This window comes from Molossus molossus, unplaced genomic scaffold (genome assembly GCF_014108415.1).
Source record: "Molossus molossus isolate mMolMol1 unplaced genomic scaffold, mMolMol1.p scaffold_m16_p_6, whole genome shotgun sequence".
NCBI classification, from domain to species: Eukaryota; Metazoa; Chordata; class Mammalia; order Chiroptera; family Molossidae; genus Molossus; species Molossus molossus.
Window position 1 is genome coordinate 54107856 of NW_023425399.1, and position 21827 is coordinate 54129682.

General features: G+C 42.1%; 1 protein-coding gene and 1 pseudogene across 10 annotated transcripts in view; one reads left to right on the forward strand and one right to left on the reverse strand.

The window, feature by feature from the left end:
- The window catches only part of EEFSEC (eukaryotic elongation factor, selenocysteine-tRNA specific), a 450913-nt gene extending 445674 nt beyond the window's left edge, over window positions 1–5239 (reverse strand). For all 10 annotated transcript variants that reach the window (XM_036246063.1, XM_036246064.1, XM_036246065.1 and 7 more), the window contains exon 1: window positions 4904–5239. In XM_036246063.1, the coding sequence (XP_036101956.1) occupies window positions 4904–5219 (316 nt within the window). In that variant the 5' untranslated portion in view covers window positions 5220–5239. The remainder of the gene's footprint in view (window positions 1–4903) is intronic.
- A 12843-nt stretch (window positions 5240–18082) lies between these two features.
- On the forward strand, window positions 18083–18445 carry LOC118619209 (annotated as a pseudogene).
- Window positions 18446–21827: the final 3382 nt, after the last annotated feature.

A 21827-nucleotide genomic window follows, 5' to 3' on the forward strand; every position in this document is an offset into this window, starting at 1 on the left:
ATAAAATATGGACACGAGAAAGTATGAGGGGAAGAGAAGTGGGGACACTTTCAATATGTAAGTCAGAGGAGGCCTCTCTGAGGTGACATTCAAACTGAGACATAAATGATGGGGAACCAGATATACAAACAGAGGGAACAGCGGTGCAAAGACTGGCCCATTCAATAAGTAGAAATGAGGCCAGTGTGGTTGAAGGTGGGGGTAGAAAGGGATGAGGCTCAGAGGAAAGTAAGGTCAGATCATAAAGGGGGTCTCTCTTCCTGTGGGCTATAAAAAGATAGCTGGGTTTTACTCTAAGCACATTGAGAAGCCAGTGGAAGTCGTGACGCTGTGGGTTGATATGATCTGATGAACATTTGTAAGAGGAGTACACTGCCTACTGTGTGGGGAATGAATTAAGAAAGAGAAATGCAAGTGGCTAGGAGAGGAAGAACAAAGTCCAGAACTGTAAGAGTCCAGCTGCCACAAGCCCGAATTTGGCCTCTGGAGACATTTCAAGAGGGCAAAGATATCCATGGGTTTATGGATCATGAGGATAACTAAAGATATTGAGCAGATCCAGGTTAAGGGCAGCAGAGTTAGGTTCCAACATTATTAGTCCAGGGTATTTTACTTTCCAAGCTTCAGAGTTCTCATTGAAGACTAGGGCTAACCCTCCCCCTCCCACCACATGCCCACCACTTGAGATTGTTGCATAGAATCAAATTCTTAGCAATGGGCATGGGACAGAGCAGGACCTCAAATGTGATCATCCTTACCCTCAAAAGAAAAGAAAAAAAAATTTTTTTTCTCATTTCCCTGAAAAGGAGGGTGAGAATCTGACCTATCTAAGGATAAAGATAGCAGCCATGGTCTCATTATTCCAATGTGCTCCAGTCACATTTCAATGCCTGTAAGAAGAAAGTCTTACTCAGGAGGCGAGAAAAAAGTTAAAAGAGCCACAATGTATATATAAGAGAAAAATTCCTCTTCTTTTCTTCTGCAGTTTTATAGTCTAGACCAAGGACCTGCCAAATTCTTGGGAGCATTGGTTATATAAGATCAGGCCAGTATCTGAAACCTTCTTGTCCTATGAAGAGCTTCTCTATACATGTATATGTTAGAAGGGATCAAGGGCAGTACAAAGTGGCCTGAGGAAGCATGGGAAAAACCTCTAGATTTGAGGTGAAGCAGATCTGGACTGTGCCACATACTAGCAGCACCTCTAAGTCCCAATTTCCTAAACTGGTAAATGGTAACCACCACGTTTTTTGTAGGGTTTGCCCAGAAAGTGGCAAACATGCCAGAAAAGCAATGCCAATGAAGAGCTTTGTAGTTACCACTATTTGCCATTGTTCAGAAGGTCCAGAATTTGGTTCAAAAGTCATGCAGTTAGTCAAGTGTCTGAAAGCCAAGCTCCAAACCTTGTTCTGATTCCAAAAGTTATCCTTCATCACTATATACTAAAAAAGACTAAGAATTTGCCTTCTCACTTTTTTTACCTATATCTTCCACCTCCAACCTAGACTGGCTCACAGTACATGCTTAAAATATATTTGGATGTGACCAAACAGAATTCAGTTACAAAGGGAGGGGAAAAGGTACACAAGATCATGTGCCCCTTAATATTCATCTGATGACTGAAATATATGACTTGAGTAGAAGACTTTAGGCAGTGTGACCTTGGCCAGATCCTCTCTCCTCTTTGAGCCTCCATTTCCACTACTATAAAATGGAAAAATTCTCTCAGATTGCCCACATGCAAGGGCCATCTGGATATTTCTAACATCATTCACGGACCATACAAAATTATCAACTTAAAAATTAGCCCTGGCCAGTTTGGCTCAGCGGTAGAACGTTGGTCTGCAGACCAGAGTCACGGGTTTGATTCTGGTCAAGGGCACGTACCTTTGTTGCGGTTCAGTCCCGGGCCCTGGTCCGGGTCGTGCGGGAGACAACCGAGTCAGTTTGGCTCAGTAGCTGAGCATTGACTCATGCACTAGGAAGACACCAGTTCGATTCCTGGTCAGGGCACATGCCCAGGTTGTGGGCCAAACCTCCAGTGGGGGACATGCAGGAGGTAGCCAATCAATGTTCTCTCTCATCAATGTTTCAGTCTGTCTCTCCCTCTCCTTTCCTCTCTAAAAAAAAATTAAAATAAAAAAAATAATGAGCCAGCTAGCCTGGCCAGTGTGGCTCAGTGGACTGAGCATCGACCCATGGACTGAGAGGTCCCAGTTCAATTCCTGGTCAGGGCACATGCCTGAGTTGCGAGTTCAGTCCCTGGTAGGGGGTGTGCAAGAGGCAGCCAATCTATGTTTCTCACATTGATGTTTCTCTCTCTCTTTCCCTTTCTCTCTCTCTAAAAAAAAATAAATTAAAAAAACATATAAAAAATAATTATCTGCCCAATATATATTCCCATATGTGCTTGTAGGTATAGAGACTATCGCTGGAAGGAAAACACAAGGAAATGAAAAACAGGGAATATAACCAGGTACTTAGGTCAGCAGTAAGAAGACTTTTTTTAGCACTATGCCCTTTTGTGTGTCATTGGCTTATATCACTGTGTCATTTTTCTCTAAAAACAAAACAAGTTTTAAAGCCTTGTTCATAAACTTATGTGTAGTAAAATGGGTCTAGAAAAGTAATCCACAAAGGTATAAGTGGCTTCCTCTGGAGAAATAGGAGGGGTAATTAGGGAACTTTTGCCGGATTTGTAATGTTCAATTTCTTCACAAGTAGAACATATTCATGTAATATCTCTGTAATTAAAATTAAGTGGTACAACTTAGGAGGGCATTTTGGCAGTATCCATCATGACTGAAAAAACACATGCTCTTTGCCCTAGCCAGTTTTCCAGAAGCTGCCAAAGACTACTGTGCTAGAAAATTCATTGCAACATCATTAGCAAAAACTAGAAAGAACATAAATATCCATCATTAAGAGATAGTTAAGAAAATGTTGGTGCAAGTATACAATGAAATTTTATGAGACCTTTAAAAAGAATGATGTAAGTTAAAGACAAAGAAAGAATCTTAAAAGCAGCAAGAGAAAAGCAGTTCGTTACCTGCAAAGGATCTCCCATAATACTGTCAGCTGATTTCTCAAAAGAAACTTTGCAGGCCCTGGCCAGTTTGGCTCAGCAGTTAGAGCGTCTGCCTGCAGTCCAGAGAGACCCGGGTTCGGTTCCCTCTAAGGGCACATACCTCGGTTGCAGTTTGTCCCCAGCCCTGGTTGGGTCGTGCAGGTGGCAACCACTCGATGTTTCACGTCAATGTTTCTCTCTCTCTCTTCCTCTCTCTCCCTCCCACTCTATCTGAACAAAAAACAAACAAACAAAAATGTCCTCAGGTGAGGATAAAAAAAAAAGAAACTTTGCAGGCCAGAAAGGAGTGGCAAGAGATATTCAAGGTGATGAAAAGCAACAACTTACAACCAAGATTACTCTACCCTGCAAAGCTATCATTTAGAATTGATGGACCTAACAAGTTTCCCAGACAAGAAAAAGCTAAAGGAGTTCATCACCACCAAACCAGTATTATATGAAATGTTGAAGGGTTTTCTTGAAAGAGAAGAACAACAAAAATAGGAACAATAAAATGGCAATTAATGCATATCTATCAACAATTGAATGTACAAACAAAATGAGCAAGCAGAATAGAAACAAACTCATACAGAGAACTTTTTGTTGCTTGCCAGATGGGAGGGGACTGGAGTGGATGGGTGAAGAAGATGAAAGAATTAAGTACAAATTAGCTGTTAGACTGATGAACCTCAAAGGGAAGGGGGGAGAGAGGGTGGGATGATATAAACCCAAGAACTTTTATGCATATATGCATAAACAATAGACACTGACAAGAGTGTGGGAAAGACAGGAGGGGGGCGGGATTGGGGAGAAGGGGGTCAATGGGGAAAAAAGGGGAGACATCTGTAATACATTCAACAATAAAGATGAGTTAAAAAAAGAAAGAAAGAAAAACATCCCAGCCATTGTTAATTAAAACCAACAAACACAAATAATCAGTGACAGACACCAGAAATGGCAAATGAGCTGGTGGATGGGGTAAAGAAGGAAAGGCTGGTTGAAGATAATAAACCTTCAGTTGTAAGATAAATAAGCAAATGTATAACATGATCACTGTAGTTGGTAACACTGCATTGTTTATAACAACTTTTCTGAGAATAGAAATTAAGTATTTTTACACAAAAGGTAGACATGTGAAGTGGTGGATTTATTATCTTGATTGTGGGAATCCCTCCACAATGTATACATATATCAGATTATCATGTTGTACACTTTAAATATTTTACAACTGTATTTGTCGATTTTACATCAAAAAAATTGGAAAAAGGTTGTTTATATAAAAAAAAGAATTATGTAGCTTTATATGTACAGATATGAAGCCCTTAGAGTTGAATAAAATAGTGTGTATGTTGTTACCATTTTATAAAATGAAGAACAAGAAAAACTAGGATGGGGGTAACAGGTATACACAGATAAGCTTGTCTTTATACAAGTTTTTCTGAAATGATACACAAGAAACTGAGAAAAGTGGGTTAACTCTGGGAATGGAAACAAGGTGACCAAAGGACAGGTGAGTGGAGACCTTTTTGTGACCTTTTTTTAACATATACTCTGTAGTCTTTCAGTTTTCTCAACTTGTTCGTGTATTACAAATACGTCTTGACTTTCTTAAAAAACCAAAAACTTTTTTTTTTTTTTTTAAGGAAAGCACCTTTCGTCTCGGTTGCGCTGGGTGGGAGAAGCTTCCAAGTCAACCGCCTGTGACTTGAAGTCCCAAGCTTCCGCTCACTCGCTGAGGGGCCTCGGTGGCCCCACCTAATAAGTGACTTCCCTTGGGGGACGGGCCGCTCCGTCCGGCGTCCGCGAGCCCGGCTCCCGTTCCCGGCCCGCGCTCACCGCCAATGATGGTCCGGATGAGGGAGGCGTGCCCGGGGCAGTCGACCAGCGTGACCTGAAGCTGCGGCTCGCCATGCTCAGGCCCGGTTTCCGGCGCCGGGCAGGGCACGGGCAGCGCCGACCGCAGGCGAGCTGGCAGCGGCACCAAGAAGCACGAGAAGCCCAGGTCGAGCGTGATGCCACGCTCGCGGCTCTGCGGCTGTTTATCGAAGGCGGCGGTGGAGGCCGTGGTGCTCAGCGCCCGCGCCAGCGCCGTCTTGCCGCTATCGATGTGGCCCAGCACGCCCACGTTCACGTTTACCCGCTGCCCTGACATGCCGCCGCCACCTCCAACACCCGCCGGTTCGCCCCTCCCGCGGCCGCCGCTGTGGTCCTACCCTTTAAGCTGTCCCCTCTGCCCCCGTGCGCTCAGCACTCCCGTTCCGGCCCCGAAGTTTCCGCCTTCCAGGCACCTGCCGGCACCACCAGACACCACGCAGAAGAGTACCACAGGGACGGGACTCAACCGAAGTTACCCACTACAGGGCTACTCTCACCTGACTCCTCCCACCTAGAGCTTGGAGGAGCCCGGGATGGGGGAATCCATCTATTCATTCTACCATTCATCCATTGATTTGAACAAGCTTTCATTAAGTGCCTCCTGGGTACCAGGCACTCTTCACAGCACTGGGATGCGGCGTCATCTCGACATTATACTGTATTGGAGTGAGGGTGAAGCTCACAAACAGGTGAACTGATGACTGAGCCAGAGAAGTTCAGAGGGTGAAACGCCCTCTAGGGAAAATAAAAACAGAGATTAAAAAGAACTAGAGCTTTTAATTAAATGAATGAATGAATGAATGAATGAATGAATGAATGAATGAATAGAGCTCCAGGAGAAAGGAGGACAGCTACCTTGCAATGGATGGTCTGTGGAGTTGCTGTTTGAGCTGAGACTCCAAGTTTGAAAAGGAGCCAGCCATGGGGAAAATTTGGGAGAGGGTGTTAGAAAATAAGAAAGAACAATGTTATTTCTGACTCAGGAATTCTCACCCTGGAAGTCTATAGCCTGGCCTTAGTAGGGGTGCAAATCTCCAAACTGTATGTAAAATTTTGTGTTTATGTGCATGTGCTGGAGAGAGAGTCCATAACTCTCACTAGATTTTCAAAGTGTCTAGAATGACCAAAAAGTTGTCAACAACCGATTTAAGTCTCTGCACTGGCCAGATAGGTAACTCAAAGGAGAGAGAGTAGCAGGATTTAAGATGCCAGAGGGTAGTAGAGACTGTGGAGAAGTAAAGAGCACGTGCTCAGTGTAAAGGGGAAAGCTATTGCTCAGCTTCAGTCAATTGATATCAGGCAGGACTGCTAGACCAACATTGCCCAATATTACCATTTTTCAAGAGAAGAGTGTTTCTGTATGAAATCTAACTTTTATATGTTGACAACTAATTGAGCTTTGAATTTAAACACTATGGGGGCCAATCACAAAATTTGTTAAATTTTGCCTGGCAGTCAATTTGCCCTCTGTGATGAGCCAGGCAATGTTCTGATGTAGTCAAGCCTACAGTAAGGGCTCTCTGATGCCTCCTGTGGTCCAAGCTCTGCACTAGGAAAAGGGTCCCAGAGATGGGCAGCACAGTGCAGTCCATCCTGCAACATAAAGATGAGGAGGGCACATACTGAGATAGCAATGAGCCATGTGCTGCAACTTGACAAGAGGCTTACACAATACAGGAAGAAGACTTAGGATAGGGGTGTAGGGAAGGGACACTCATATTTGTCAGGCACATGGCACTCGTTCATGAAAAAGATACTGCTAAGTGCATACACACACAGTACCCATACTAACAACAGTTCTATCTGGCTGGTATTCCCATGTTATAGAAGAGGAAACTGTCCCAGAGAAGTTCATTAAATCAATATATATTAATTGAGTAGCTATGTGCCAGGCATTGTACTAGAAGCATTGCACATCAAAAAGCCAGATATATTCTCTGCTCTCCTTGTCTAGAGTGGGGAACAAACAAGTAAACATCATCACAGTGTAAATGTAGTGAAGGGGAAAGAAGAGGATAATGATGAGACCCCATAGGAAGAAACTAGTCCAGACTTGGTGGTGAGGATGTGACAAGAAAGACCTCTCAGAGGAAGAAACTTGTACATTGAGCCCTGAGCAAGGGAAGGACAGTATCTGGCTAGTGTTCATCAAGCCATTTTCCTTTTCCACCTGGGAATTCAGCTAGATTACATTTCTCAGACTCCCTTGCAGTTAGCAAGGCCATTGACAGCATTCTGACCCATGGAATCCGGGCAGAAATGATGTTGGCCACCTCCAGGCCTTTTTTTGAGCAATCCTCCACACTCTTTCCCCATCTTCTGCCTCAATGAAGAGAACTCCAAAGACCAGATAAGGGCAGAGTCTCAAGACGAAGGGAGTCTGGGTCCCCATAAAATCATGAAGCAGAAAGTATCCCATGCCAACCAACCTGCATAAGTTTGTGGTAGTGTGAGAAAGAAATATTTGCCATGTTAAGGCACTAAAACTTGGGAGTAGGTTGTAGTAGTCAATAATGTGGCGAGTTATACCTAAGAGCTTACCAGGGGAGGGACTGGGATTAACCTATGTCTTCAATTATAATGCCCCTCCCACCAGAATTGCTCCAAGACTGGTCCTAACCCACCAGCAGCCTGGGACATGAGCCTCCAAGTACATCCAGCCCTGTATGTATCTAAACAGTCAAGGAGATAGAAGTTCTAGGGTTGTCTGAAAGTCATCCAGATTCAGACTATAGGCCTGAGATCAGCTGTGCAGCAAGAGATTGGCAAATGGTGAGGTTTCCATGCTACAGGCAGCCAGCAGCCCCCATCCATGTGTCTCCATTTCCCCATTTGCAAATAGGAAATGATAAAAATGTGTTCTGTTTTCTAGAAAAATAAAAACTTTAGATTAAATAATAATTTTAAATTAATCCTAGTATATTATAGAGGAGGGGAAATTTTGATGCCATAATTTTTCTCTTCGTGGTGGTGTTGGACTTAAATCAGTTGAAATGTATTTCTGTACCACAATTTAAGTTTCAATAAAAGTTTGCTTGATTGTCTAGTGACATTCAAAAAAAACAAACAAAAAAAATGTGTCCTGTTTTTTAAAATCCAGTGATAAGGGAGTCTTAGCGAACAAGTAATAAGAAGCACTAAGTACCTTTGAAGAACATTTCCCACTGACTGGATTTTGTGACAAAATGGATGTGCAATGAGGGAGAAGGAGTCTGGGATTATCCCTCAGTTTCTAGCTTTAAATATTCATTCCTTCATTTACTCTAGTTTGCTAACCAATATTGACTGACTACTTGCTTTGTAGCAGGTAAGATTCTTGTTGGGTTACAACAGTGAATGAGACAAATAATGATGAAGTGACTTAGAAGACATAAATTGAGGTGAGTGGTTGAGAGTAACTGGTAAAGGCAAGAACAATTATCAAGGAAGGGACATATGAGCTGACAAAGACACAATGAGAAGGGCTAGCCAGACACAGAACTGAGGAAAATTGAGGAAAGAATGTGCAGGAAAGAGAAAATGGTGGGGGAACACCAGGCAGCAAAAAACTGGACCATGTGGCACAGTGGTGAAGTGAGGAAAAGAAACTGCATGCTAACCTTACTCCGAAAATGTCTTTTCAAGTATGGTTTTAGTTTGAACATGTGGCCTTCTAGACCATCAAAGGCAGAAGCTCTAGAGGGCCTTTCAGAGGCTGTGATATTGTAATTTATAATTTAAAAATATGTGTATTTGGTCTTCATCCCCGTTTCTGGCACCAGATTCCAAAAACCCTTGGAATATTCTGTAAGGAGAGCCAGAAAGGTGTCCTTTGTCAAGTTAATGAGGAGATTTTTGGAAACTACCTAAAGATGGAGGCCATTTGCTAAGGGAACTAACCATGTGATTAAAGTGTTAGAACTTTCAGTCCAGACAAGCCGGTGTAGCTCAATGGATTGAGGGTTGTCCCAAGGACTAAGAGGTCCAATTTGATTCCTTGTCAAAGCACATGCCTGGGTTGTGGGTTTGATCGCCAGTTGGGGGGCATGCAGGAGACAGCCAATTGATGTGTCTCTCTCACGTCAATGCTTCTCTCTCTCTCCAAAGAATCAATAAACACACATACATGTGTGTGTGTGTGTGTGTGTGTGTGTGTGTGAGAGAGAGAGAGAGAGAGAGAGAGAGAGAGAGAAATAGCTGGAACTTTTCTGCCAGATAAGCAAATATTATTGTATACTAATATAGTATTTCCTGTGGGCCATCAGATTCTCAGTAATGAGGGCTTGTCCTTGGAGCACCAGGGGTCATAAATATTATTGACATGGCAGGGTTGAGGTGGGATGGGGGGGAAGACTTATGTCAGTGTTGGTGGTTGCCGTGTTAATTATTTGAGCAAGCTATGGATAGTACAGACAGTGGAGAAGAAGTTGAGGACAAGATAGTGATGCAGCAACCCCCTTCTGCCTACCCTACCTCTTCTGCCCTGGGTCCTAGTCCCCAGACTTAATCTGCCTTCAGCCCCTTTCCTCAGATTCTAGGCTTTGATTCTACATTTAGCCACAGTCACTTCGTTCTGGCTTTGCCAGCTGATGGATCACCAGACAGCCTCTCCTGTCTCCCCTTCCTCTTATTCAGGGAGTCCTCTGGTTGGCTGATATTTTGACCATATTTAATATTGTTTGATGCTAAATAGAATAAAACATATATTAAAAAAAAAAAAGAAGAAGAACTCTCAGTCCCACCCTGCTGTCCTCCAGGGAGTGGAGAGGGGCTGGAGGTTAAATCATGGCCAGTGATTTTTTTTTTATTGCTTTTAGAGAGAGAGGAAGGAAGACGGAGAGAGAGATAGAAACATCGATGAGAGAGAACATCGATTGGCCACCTCCTGCATGTCCCCCGCTAAGGATTGGGTCCACAACCCGACAGGTGCCCTGACCAGGAATCAAACTGGCAACCTCTTAGTGCATGGGTTGATGCTCAACCACTGAGCCATACCAGCTGGGTTGATTTTTTTTCTTTCTTTTTTTTGAGAGTAAGGTAGAGAAACATCAATCTATTGTCTCCTCTATGCACCCTAACCAGAGACCTTTCGGTGTGCAGTGCACTGAGTCACATTTGGCCAGGGCAATGTCCAGTGATTTAATTAATCATGTCCTTATAATGAAACCTCCATAAAAACCCTAAAGGACAGGGTTTGGAGAGCTTCAATTTTGATGAATACACAGAAATTAGGGAGAAAGTGGCATGCTCAGTGAGAGCATGGAACCTTCGAGCCCTTTCCCCATACCTGGACCTATGCATCTTTTCCTCTGGCCGTAACAGAGTTATATCCATTTATAAGAAGCCTATAATATAGTAAGTAAAATGTTTCTCTGAGTTCTGTGGACCACTCTAGCAAATTAATTGAATCTGATGAGGAGGTCATAGGGGCCTCCATTTTATAGCCAGTGGTTCAGAAACACAACTGATAACCTGAACTTATGATTGGCATCTGAATTAATCGGGGGGGCAGTAATGTGGGATTGAGCCCTTAACCTGTGGGATCTGATGCTATCTCCAGGTAGACAGTGTCAAAATTGAGTTTAATCATAGGACACCCAGCTGTTATTAAAGAATTGCTCAATGGTGTTAGGAAACCCGTGCACAGGAATTGGTGTCAGAATTGCAAAGGCCAAGGCCAAGAGACTTTCCCGGAAAAGAAAAAGGACCTCAGCAATTCTGGGATTTGTTTTCAATGTTTGGGACCTACTCTTCAAGAGGATTGCTCTAAAAACATTTCAGCCACCAGCCCTTTGTCCCAATGGGCCCCAGGGATTGTGGTCTTTGTGAAAGAGATGTTCTAGTATTTTATTGTATTATTTATAGTAGCAAAATATTGTAAACCATTTAAGTGTCCTTAAAAAGAGACTGTATGATAAGTTTGAAGTTTTATCAAAATAACAAGTTACCAAGAAACAATAATTGGAAAGAAGGGGAGTGTGTGGCTATCTAGATAAGAAAAAAAAAAAAATGACCATGAGATGATCATTGTTAAAGTTGGGTGATAGTTCTGAACGGTTCATTATATTATTCTGTCTACATTTTCTACATGTTTGAAATTTTTCATAATACAAAATTTTAAATATACATAGAGAAAGTTTATAGCATGTCCATACAGTGGAATATTATGCAGCCCCCCAAAAAACAAACAAACTTTTGTATATTATTTGGGAACAAGCTTCAAGATATATTGGTAACTGGAAAAAAATTAAGGTGCACACATGTATGTATAGCATGTTTACATTTATTAAAAAGGCACTACCCTTATATCTATATGCTCCAACAGTGTAGAATACACAGAGAATCATAACACTGGACCCAGAAGTTCCCAGGCCTCAACCCTCCTACTTCCTCTCTCTATACACATTCCCTGGTTATCTTTCCTGTCTTATGACTTTAAAAGCCATCAACTCTCAAATATTTATTCCTACCCAGACCTCTCCTAATTGCAGGCTCATATATACAACTTGAATGTCTAACAGATATCTCAAACTTAGTGTCCTCGCTTCACCAACAGCCCCCATCACAGTTAATGAGCTACATTCTTAGTTCCTCAGGCAGTAAACTTGGCTCAATCCATGAGTTATCTCTTCCTTTTATATCCCACATCTAATTCATCAGCAAATCCCATTGGTTTTACCCTTAGAATGCAACCACATCTCACCACCTACACTGTTAGCACTTGGTCCAAGCCATCATCTCTTACCTGGGTGACTGCAACAATAAAATTCACTCTTTCTGATGTATGATTCTGTGAGCTTTAGAAAATTCAGAGTCATATAACCACTACCATAACCAAGATAACAAAACAGTTCCACCACCCTCCTAGAAACCCCTCTGTTGTCAAGCACTCCCATGCCTTTAAACCCTGGATGCTACTGATCTATGTTCTTTATCCCTACAAGCTTTGCCTTTTGAGTGCAGCTTCTTTTACTTAGTATAATGCATCTGAAATTCATCCATGTTGTTGCATGTAACCGCAGTGCATACTCTTTTTTATTGCTGTACAGATGGACAATCATTGGTTTACACATTCACCAGCTGAAGGACATTTGGGTTGTTTCCAGTTTTTGGCTATCACAAACAAAGCTGCTCTAAACATGTCAGCCCTCAGACCAAAGAGTCTCGATTATTGGTCAAGAGCATGTATCTCAGTTGTAAGTTCAAACCCTAGCCTTGGTCAGGGTTGTGCGGGAGGCAACCAATAGATATGTCTCTTTCACATCCATGTTTCTCTCTCTCTCTCTCTCTCTCTCTCTCCCTCCCTCCCTCCCTCCCTCCCTCCCTCCCTCCCTCCCTCCCACTCTATCTGAAAAAAAAAATCAATAGAAAAATATCCTAGGGTGAGGATTAAAAAGTAAACAAACAAATAAAACAAATAAAGCTGCTCTAAACACTTATGTATTGGTTTCTGTGTGAACATGTCTTCATTTACTTGGGTCAATACCTAGGAGCAGGATTGCTGGGTCATATGACAATGTATTTTAATTTCATAAAAAATGCTGAACTGGCCCTGGCTGGTTTGGCTCAGCGGTTAGAGCGCCCGCCTGCGGTCCGGAGAGACCCGGGTTCAGTTCCCACTAAAGGCATGTACCTCGGTTGCAGTTTGTCCCTGGCCCTGGTTGGTCATGCAGGTGGCAGCCACTCGATGTGTCCCTTTCACGTCGATGTTTCCCTCTCTCTCTCTTCCTCTCTCTCCCTCCCACTCTGTCTGTACAAAAAATGGAAAAATGTCCTCGGATGAGGATTAAAAAAAAAAAAAAATGCTGAACTGTTTTCCAGAGTGGCTATACCATTTTCCATTCCCCCCAGCAATACACGAGAGTCATTTTGTTATAATTTTTACTTTTTTAATAGTTGTGTAGTGGTAGCTCACTGTGATTTTGATTTACTGAAATCATCTTTCTACATCAGCTCTTGCTCTACTACAGCCTATTCTCCATATAGATACCAGAGTGGGGTTTTTTACACCTACATTAGACCTTGTCACTCTTCTCAAAACTCTCCACTGTCTCTCCCATCTCAGAATAAGCATCAAAGACTTCACCATGGTCACAGTGGTCACAGCAGTCACAGGACCCTGCATTCCTCACCCACCATGTTATCTCTGTGGACTATCTCCTACTTGCTCCTGGCTCCAGCCTCACTGGCCTCCTTGCTGTTACTCAAACTCATCAAACATGAGTCAACACAGCCTGGGATATTTTACGTCTCCCTAATCTGCTGTATTTTTTTCTTTTGCGCATATAATCCTTTAACATATTTCATCATTTATTCCCTTATTATGTTTATTATCTACTGTCTCCCCTCCAGGTGTTTAAACTTGGGATACTGCAGTACACTAAGTGCACTGTCAGTGTACTGTCTCACAAGAGCATGTAAGTGGTGCTCAATAAATATCTACATGGGAAGAGAGGAACACATTTTACTCAAAACACATTGGTATATCTGAATTTAATATAATGTCCTCGAGGCACCAGTGGGACTAAGATACTCTAATTTTTAGTCCCCAGTGGAAGAATCATAAATGCTTTTCTTGCTGTTGCCTTTGGATGGATTTCTCACCTCACCACTCTCCTCTCGAGCCACCCTGAACCTGTGCAATCATGCAATTAGACAGTACCGATACACCCTGCCCTACACTCGCCCACTGGCTGCTCCCTTTGCCTGGCACACCTTCTGGAAAACTCCTTAATGTCATGTGCTGCACTAGTCACACTTTTTTAAGATAAATGACAGGAATCCACCATGCAACTGACTTAAGCAAAAATGGAAATGTACTGCTGCCTCCACCATCTGAAAGCTGTATAGTCATGGGCAAGTTACAAAACCTTTTTGTGCCTCAGTTTCTTCATTTGTAAAGTGGAAGAACATCATAGTTCCTACCTCACAGGGTTGCAAGTATTAAATGAACTAGTCTTTGTGTAACATTTAGAACAATGCTTGCTCTATGGTAAGGTTTGATAAATTAAATAAATAAATCTAACTAAAAAGCCTAGGAGGAGTGACTTTTTTCTGTCTAAGCTTCATCTAGGACTCAGATGATGACACAGTGGCATTGACTTTGTTTCTCTCTATGTCTCTGTTCCTCCTTCCTCTAGGTTTCTTTCATTCCCAGGCAGGCTCTTTCCTCATGGTGATATGATAGCTGCCAGCACCTCCAAGGCTACAACTTCAGCAACTCTACATAATACCCAGTTCAAGTCATTGTCTTTGATGAAGTCCTGTGCCCCTGCATTAAGCAGAGAAATTTAATACTCTGCCTAGCCAGGCATAAGTTATAAATTCAATCCAAGAACCAGAAGGACAGTGGAGGGACTCCCTATAGAAACTGAAAGTAATGTTGCCAGAAAAATCAGGTCACATCATTCTCCTCCACTGTGTCTTTTGCATCTATCCTGGCATCTACCAAATGGAGTCAAGTTTGCTTTATACAAGGCTGATGCTCTGGTGCTCTCCTTGTAGCCTATACGCTGAGGATCCTTTCCACATCTTTTCTAAAATTTATTTTTTAAGATTTTTTTTTTTATTAACTTCTGGTAAAGATGGCGGCATAGGTAAACATGGTACTCGCCTCCTTCCAAACGACATCAAAATTACAACTAAACTACAGAAAAACCATCATTAAGAACCACCTGAAATTGAGCTGAAAGGAAGTCCTGCAACTATGAAATTAAAGAAGCCACATGGAGACTGGTAGAAGGGGCAAAGGCGCAGACAGGCTGGTCCCACACCCATGTGTGGCAGAAAAAAGGTGAGGAGGGATATCTCCGCTCTGAAAATCCTTCCTGAGGAGCAAGGGGTCCCCATCCCACATCAGGTCCCCAACTCGGGGTTTCAGTACCAGGAAGTGAAGTCCCCATAACTTCTGGCTATAAAAATTAGTGGGAATTGAGGCTGAGGTTTCTGGAGTCCCAGGGAGCTCCTCTTAAAGAGCCTGCTCACAGACTTACTTGGACTCACTCCCTCTGAGCTCTAATGTGGGGGAGGTAGCTCAAAAAGCACCAGAGACATATAGGGAAGAACTGAGTTGCTTGGCATTAGGGTGAGAGCTGGAAAGGCAGCTTTCTCCTAGTCAGACAACTTGGCAGAGGTTGTTGTTCCTTTGGTGAGTCCTTCCCCCATGGGACCTGCAGGCAGGTGCCATATCTGCAACATTGTTTGCCCTGCCCTGGTAGTTCCCTGAGGCTCTGCCCCACCCAACTTTTGAGCCCACCCAAGCTTTACCATATGATTGGCCAGTGGCTTTACCATATGATTGGCCTGTCTTGGCTCCTGCTTCAAATTTTACTAAATTCTCTCAAACAAGCAGCATCTGGCCTCAGAGAACCCCATATCTCTTGCTAAGTAGCCCAGGCCTGGCACTAGAAGCAGCCAGCCTTGATTTACAACTTGGCTTTGCCTGGGCACCTCCAAGCCCAGCACAGGAAGCAGCCATCTGCAGATCACTTTGTAGCTTATGCCTGGTGACCCTAGGTAGAACAGAGATAGTGGCTGACTTTGGCCTGCACCTCCTGGGAAGCCCCAGAGCCAACATACTCAGTGGACAACTTCAGACCACATTGAAGAACCAGCACCCAACCACCTCCACAAGCAACACACTCAAGGGGTGGTATCAGAGCTCAGCTGAAGTAAGTCTTGCTCTGTGTGGTTGGGACCCTGCACAGGTGATCCTCCAAGGTGGTCAGAGGTTGGTGGTCAGTGGTCACAGCCAGTCAATGCAGCTGATCAGCCTGAGTAAATCCCTCTAATTGATGTGTGATCAGCAATCAAGATTCAGTTACAACTGAAGGGTATACAGTCCACGCAAGGGGTGCACCTCGAGGGCCCAGCTGGGGTGATCCAGGAGTTGTGCCACTGGACCCTACAGGACATCTACTACAATAGGCCACCCTAGGAAGCCTAGGAGACATAGAAACTCTACCTAATACATAGAAACAAACACAGGGATGCAGCCAAAATGAGGAGACAAGGAAACATAACCCAAATGAAAGAATAGAACAAAACTCCAGGAAAAGAACTAAACAAAATGAAGATAAGCAATCTAACCGATGCAGAATTAAAGACACTGGTTATAAAGATACTCAAGGAACTTAGTGAGGACCTCAATAGCATAATAAAGAACCAATCAGAAATGAAAGATACACTAACTGAAATTAAGAATAATTTACAGGGTATCAACAGTAGAGTAGGTGAAGCTGAGAATCAAAACATCGATTTGGAATATAAAAAAGTAAAAAACACCCAATCAGAACAGCAAAAAAATAAACAAAAAATGAGGATAGTGTAACTCTGGAACAACTTCAAGAGTACCAACATTCATATCATGGGGTTACCAGAAGGAGAAGAGAGAGAGCAAGACATTGAAAACCTATATGAAAAGATAATCATAGAAAGTTTCCCTGACTTGGTGAAGGAAACATACAAGTCCAGGAAGCACAGAGAGTCCCAAACAAGATAAACCCAAAGAGGCCCACACCAAGACACATCATAATCAAAATACAAAAAGTTAAAGACAAAAAGAGAATCTTAAAAGCAGCAAGAGAAAAGCAGGTAGTTACCTACAAGGGAGCTCCCATAAGACTGTCAGCTGATTTCTCAAAAGAAACTTTGCAGGCCAGAAGGGAGTGGCAAGAAATATTTAAAGTGATGAAAAACAAGGACCTACAACCAAGATGACTCTATCCTGCAAAGCTATCATTTAGAAATGATGGTCGTATAAAGATTTTCCTAGACAAAAAAAAAGCTAAAGTAGTTCATCACCACCAAACTCATTATATGAAATGTTGAAGGGTCTTCTTGAAGAAGATAATAAATATAAACAATAAAATGGCAATAAATACATATCTATCAAATATTGAATCTACAAACCAAATGAACAGGTAGAACAGAAACAGACTCAGATACAGAGAACTTTTTGATGGTTGCCATATGGGAGGAGGGTTGTGAGGGAATGGGCAAAAAAGGTTAAGAGAATAAGAAGTACAAATTGGTTGTTAGACTGATGAACCTCAGAGGAAAGGGGGGTGCAGGAAGAGATAAACTAAAAAACTTACATGCATAACCAATGGATATAGACAACAATACTGTGAAGGTTGTGGGGGCAGGGAACAGGAGTAGGGAGGAGGGTGTCAATGGGGGGAAAATGAGAAACATCTGTAACAAAAATAAATTAATTAATTTTAAAATTTCTAAACCATTTTTTAAATAAAAAATTAATAAAAACACATTTAAAAGAATAATAATAATGAAAAAAAAAAAAAGAAAATCACACACCAATAGGGCATATATTAGCATCCAAGATCGTACTCAACTTCAGTCCACCTAAATTGCCGTCAAGCAAGGGTAATAACAATGTTTGGATCAGAAGGGCCTGAAGGGTCATTGTGCAAATTCTTTAAAATATCCAGAAATGTCAAGTTTCTAGTCTTTAAATGGAATAGGGTATTATTAGATTACTATTCGCATGAACACTGGCTGCAAATCAGTAAAAGACCTTGCACTGTGAGTGTATTACCCTCTGTCTTTATCATCCAAGACATTTTCTTCATTTTTGAATAGAGGAATGAATAAAAGAAGCACTTGTGATGCAGGATTTTTTTTTTTCTTCTTTCTGTGTGTTTCCATCCTCAAAGTACTGGAAATCTAATTTCTGTTTTTTAATTCTCACCCAAGGATATTTTTCCATTTATCTTCAGATAGAGTGGGAGGGGGAGAAAGAAAGAGAGAAACATTGATGTGAGAGAGACACATGACCCCAACCAAAGCCAGGGATGAACCGCTACCAAAGTATGTGCCCTTGACTGGAACTGAATCCACGACCCTTTGGTTCATGAGCAGATGCTCTACTGCTGAGTCAAAGGGGCCAGGACTGGAAATCTAATTTCTTAATAAAAGATATCTAACTATTCAAACCTCTGTTCTATTCACATTCCTAAGTAAAAGTTTCAGGACAAATCTGAACACAGAAATTTCTTTCCTTTAACTCTCGGATAAAAAAATAAGAAATTTTAAGAGAATGAGAAAAAAAGAAAATAAAAAGACACAGAATAAGCTCCCTCTGCCTCTTTGCATCCACTTCCATCAGCTCTTAAGGTCGTTGGTCAGACCTCAGCCACCAAAATGGTGAAGCAGATCGACAGCAAGTATGCTTTCCAGGAAGCCTTGAACAGTGCAGGAGATAAACTTGTAGTCGTTGACTTCTCAGCCACGTGGTGTGGGCCTTGCAAAATAATCAAGCCTTTTTTTTCATTCCCTCTCTGAAAAGTATTCCAACGTGGTGTTCCTTGAAGTAGATGTGGACGACTGTCAGGATGTTGCTGCAGAGTGTGAAGTCAAAAGCATGCAAGCATGCCAACCTTCCAGTTTTTAAAAAAAGGACAGAAGGTGGGTGAATTTTCTGGAGCTAATAAGGAAAAACTTGAAGGCACCATCAATGAATTAGTTTATGTTTTTGAAAACACAACCAGCCATTGGCTCTTGTAATTTTTTTTATTTACAAAAAAAGAAGATCAAGTATAGAGACTGTATACTCAACTACCATCTGATTATAAAAGAAAATAAAATATTAATTCTACCCTTAAAAACAAAAAAAAGAGCCCTGGCCGGTTTGGCTCAGCGGTTAGAGCGCCAGCCTGTGGTCCAGAGAGACCCGGGTTCGGTTCCCGCTAAGGGCATGTACCTCAGTTGCAGTTTGTCCCCGGCCCTGGTTGGTCGTTCGGGTGGCAGCCACTCGATGTGTCCCTTTCACGTCGATGTTTCTCTCTCTCTCTCTCTTCCTCTCTATCCCTCCCACCCTGTCTGCATAAAGAATGGGAAAAAAACAAACAAAAAACCCAATATAACTAAATGCTAAATGAATAAGTAAATAAATAAGTGGGTTTAAAAAAAAAAAAGACACAGACTGACACAGGAGACTATGCATGTCTTGTATGGTGTTTCAGGTCGACTCTCTCTCTTTCTTTCTCTCTCTCTCTCTCTCTCTCTCTCTCTCGCCCTCTTCCCACTCCTAATCACTCCCAATATCTCTATTTCTATCCTTTTCTATCCTCAGTGTCTTTTTTATGGCCCAAGTCTGTATTCAGAATTATTGTTACTTTATACATGTGAAAATATGTTTAAACCCTCCAAAGAATAATAAATTTCCATAAAACTTTTTAAAAAAGATTATTTTATTGACTTTTTATTAGACAGGAAGAGAGAGAGAGAGAAACGTCAATGTGAGAGGGAAACATCAATTGGCTGCCTCCTGCACGTCCCCCTCACCAGGATTGAGCCTGCAACCTGGGCATGTGCCCTGATGAGGAATTGAACCTGCATCTTTTCGGTGCACAGGACGATGACCAACCAACTAAGCCACACTGGCCAGGACCTTACACATCTTTCATTGTCCAGGGACTAGCATATGGAAATGCTCCATAACTTTTCCTTGAGTGTTCTCACCCCCAAACCTGTAGCCCACAGATATCTCCTCTGCAGTAGACTCCTAGGTCCCACAGTCCTAGGAAACGATTGACAGGAAATGGTCTGCAGAACTGTAATTATTTAGGATTTATTCTTAATGAAATGCTAGTTTCTTTCTGCTTCTTTAATGCCATTTTGTACTCACATAGTTAAAGTTCTTTACAAAATAACTAGTAATTAATTCAACTTCATTAAAGCCAATTAATCCAAGATTAATTATAAATTTGCCCATAGAAAGTTATTATACTTTGCTCTTTGATTTGAGTTTTGGCTTTAAAGAACTTATAGGAGTGAAATGGAAATTTCCCTTTTCTCTGAGGGTATCTACCTTGCCAGTGATTGTGTTAACCATGTACTTTCTTCCATATGTCCCATACTAACCTCAGATGAGATTGTCACTCAGGCTACCAGCCATGCTTCCTCGCATTCCCAGCACTAAACAGATCTGCCAACACCACCTTAGACACAGAATGAGCAAGATGATGTCCTGGAAAGAACTGGTCCCATGCAAGTTCAATTCATGGCCCTACCTCATGGTTACTGTGTGATTCACCATTTCTTCCATCTGAATATGTATATAATAATATTTTGCAAGATTATTATGGTCTATAATGGCCAGCATCCACTCCTTCTTCTTTTGTAAGGCTTTTTGGTTCTCCTAGGAGGTATCTCACTTCCTTTCCTCTAGGTGGGTGTTGATCCCATTTTAACTCCAAGGGTGAGCCTGAGACACAGATTCATTCCACCAGCCTTGACAGTAGGTAAGCATGTCACCCAAGTTAGCACAGTGGGAGAAAACCTTGGAAATTTTTTCAGGGCAAGCAATATAAAAGTGTGATCTCTGACTGGACTAAAACCTGGGTAAATCAGTTTGGACTGTGATGGGATCCCGGGAGGGGAGCCTGGCCATGGCAGAATATAAGCCCTTCAAAGATGTCCTTGTCCTGGCACTTGTGAGTATGTTACCCTACATGGTAAAGGGAACTTTGCAGGTGTGATTTAGTGAAGGATCTTAAGATGGGGAGATTATTCTAGACTCTCTTATTGGCCCAATATAATAACAAGCGTCCTTATAAGAGGGAGGCAGGAGGGTCAGAACCAGAGAAACGGCATCAAGAGAAAGACTACTGGTCATTACTCTCTTTGAAGATGGAAGAAGGTTATGAACCCAGGAATGTTGACCGCCTGTAAAACTTAGGAAAAGTAAGATAGTGGATTCTCCCCTAAAGCCTTCTTCTGGAGTTCGTGGGAGTGCCCTATTTCAGTTTTAAAAGCATGAAAAAATGAACCACTAAGGCCAGGACACACGCATAGAAGGCAAACATTAAGATGGGGGGGAGCTCATGTCTTTATGCCCCAAAGCTCTCATACCATTTTCTGTGCCCTTCCCAGGACTAGAAACCTTTGTAAAAGATCTCATTTAATTATTTTAATAATCCTGTAAGTGGATATTTTTACTGCTGTTTTATAGCAGAAAGATGAAGACCTACAGTGGTAATTGCTCAGAAAAGGTCAAATTTAAATCTGTGTCATCTGTGCAGAAATAGGATTCCATGCTCCCTGAAGCATAGGACCCTTTGTTTCTTGCCAGCAGATCCTTATTTTATGTTGGATTTCCTCAACCCCAATAATGTGAACTATCTTTATAATTTATTCACTATCCAGTTATCACTTATGACTTATTGATTCTCTTTAAATTGACCTGCTTTTAGCCCTGGTCAGTTTGGCTCAGCAGTTGAGTGTCAGCCTGCGGACCAGAGAGTCCCAGGTTCGGTTCCTGCTAGGGTCACTTACCACAAAAAATAAAGTAAAATAAATTGACCTGCTTTTTGTTTCAAATAGAAGTATTTTTGTATATATATAGAAAAAACATTATCACTTGCCATTAGAAGCCAGAAACCACAATAACCTCAGTTTCAGTGCTGTTGTTTTTTTTAATCCTCCCCGAGGATGGTTTTCCACCCATTCTCAGAGAGAGGGGGAGGAGTGGAGGGATAGAGGGAGGGAGGGACAGAGAGAGAGAGAGAGAGAGAGAGAGAGAGAGAGAGAGAGAGAGAGAGGGAGAGAGAGAGAGAGAGAGAGGAAGAAACAGCGATGTGAGAGAGACACATTGACTGGCTGCCTCCTGTAGGACCCAGACCAAGGCCAGGGACAAACTGCAACCAAAGTATATGCCTTTGACCGGGATCAAACCCGAGACTCATTGGTCCTGCGAGCCTACGCTCTAACCGCTGAGCCAAACCAGCCAGGGCTCGGTTTCAGTCTTTAATAAAAAAAGATTAACAAGTGTTAGAAAGGGGTTAAAGTAATACTCTATACCCTAAGAGTTATTGAAAGAAAATTAAAAAGGCAACAATGTTCTATGTGGATCAATGTTATTCAATTTTATATCTTTGTACCAACT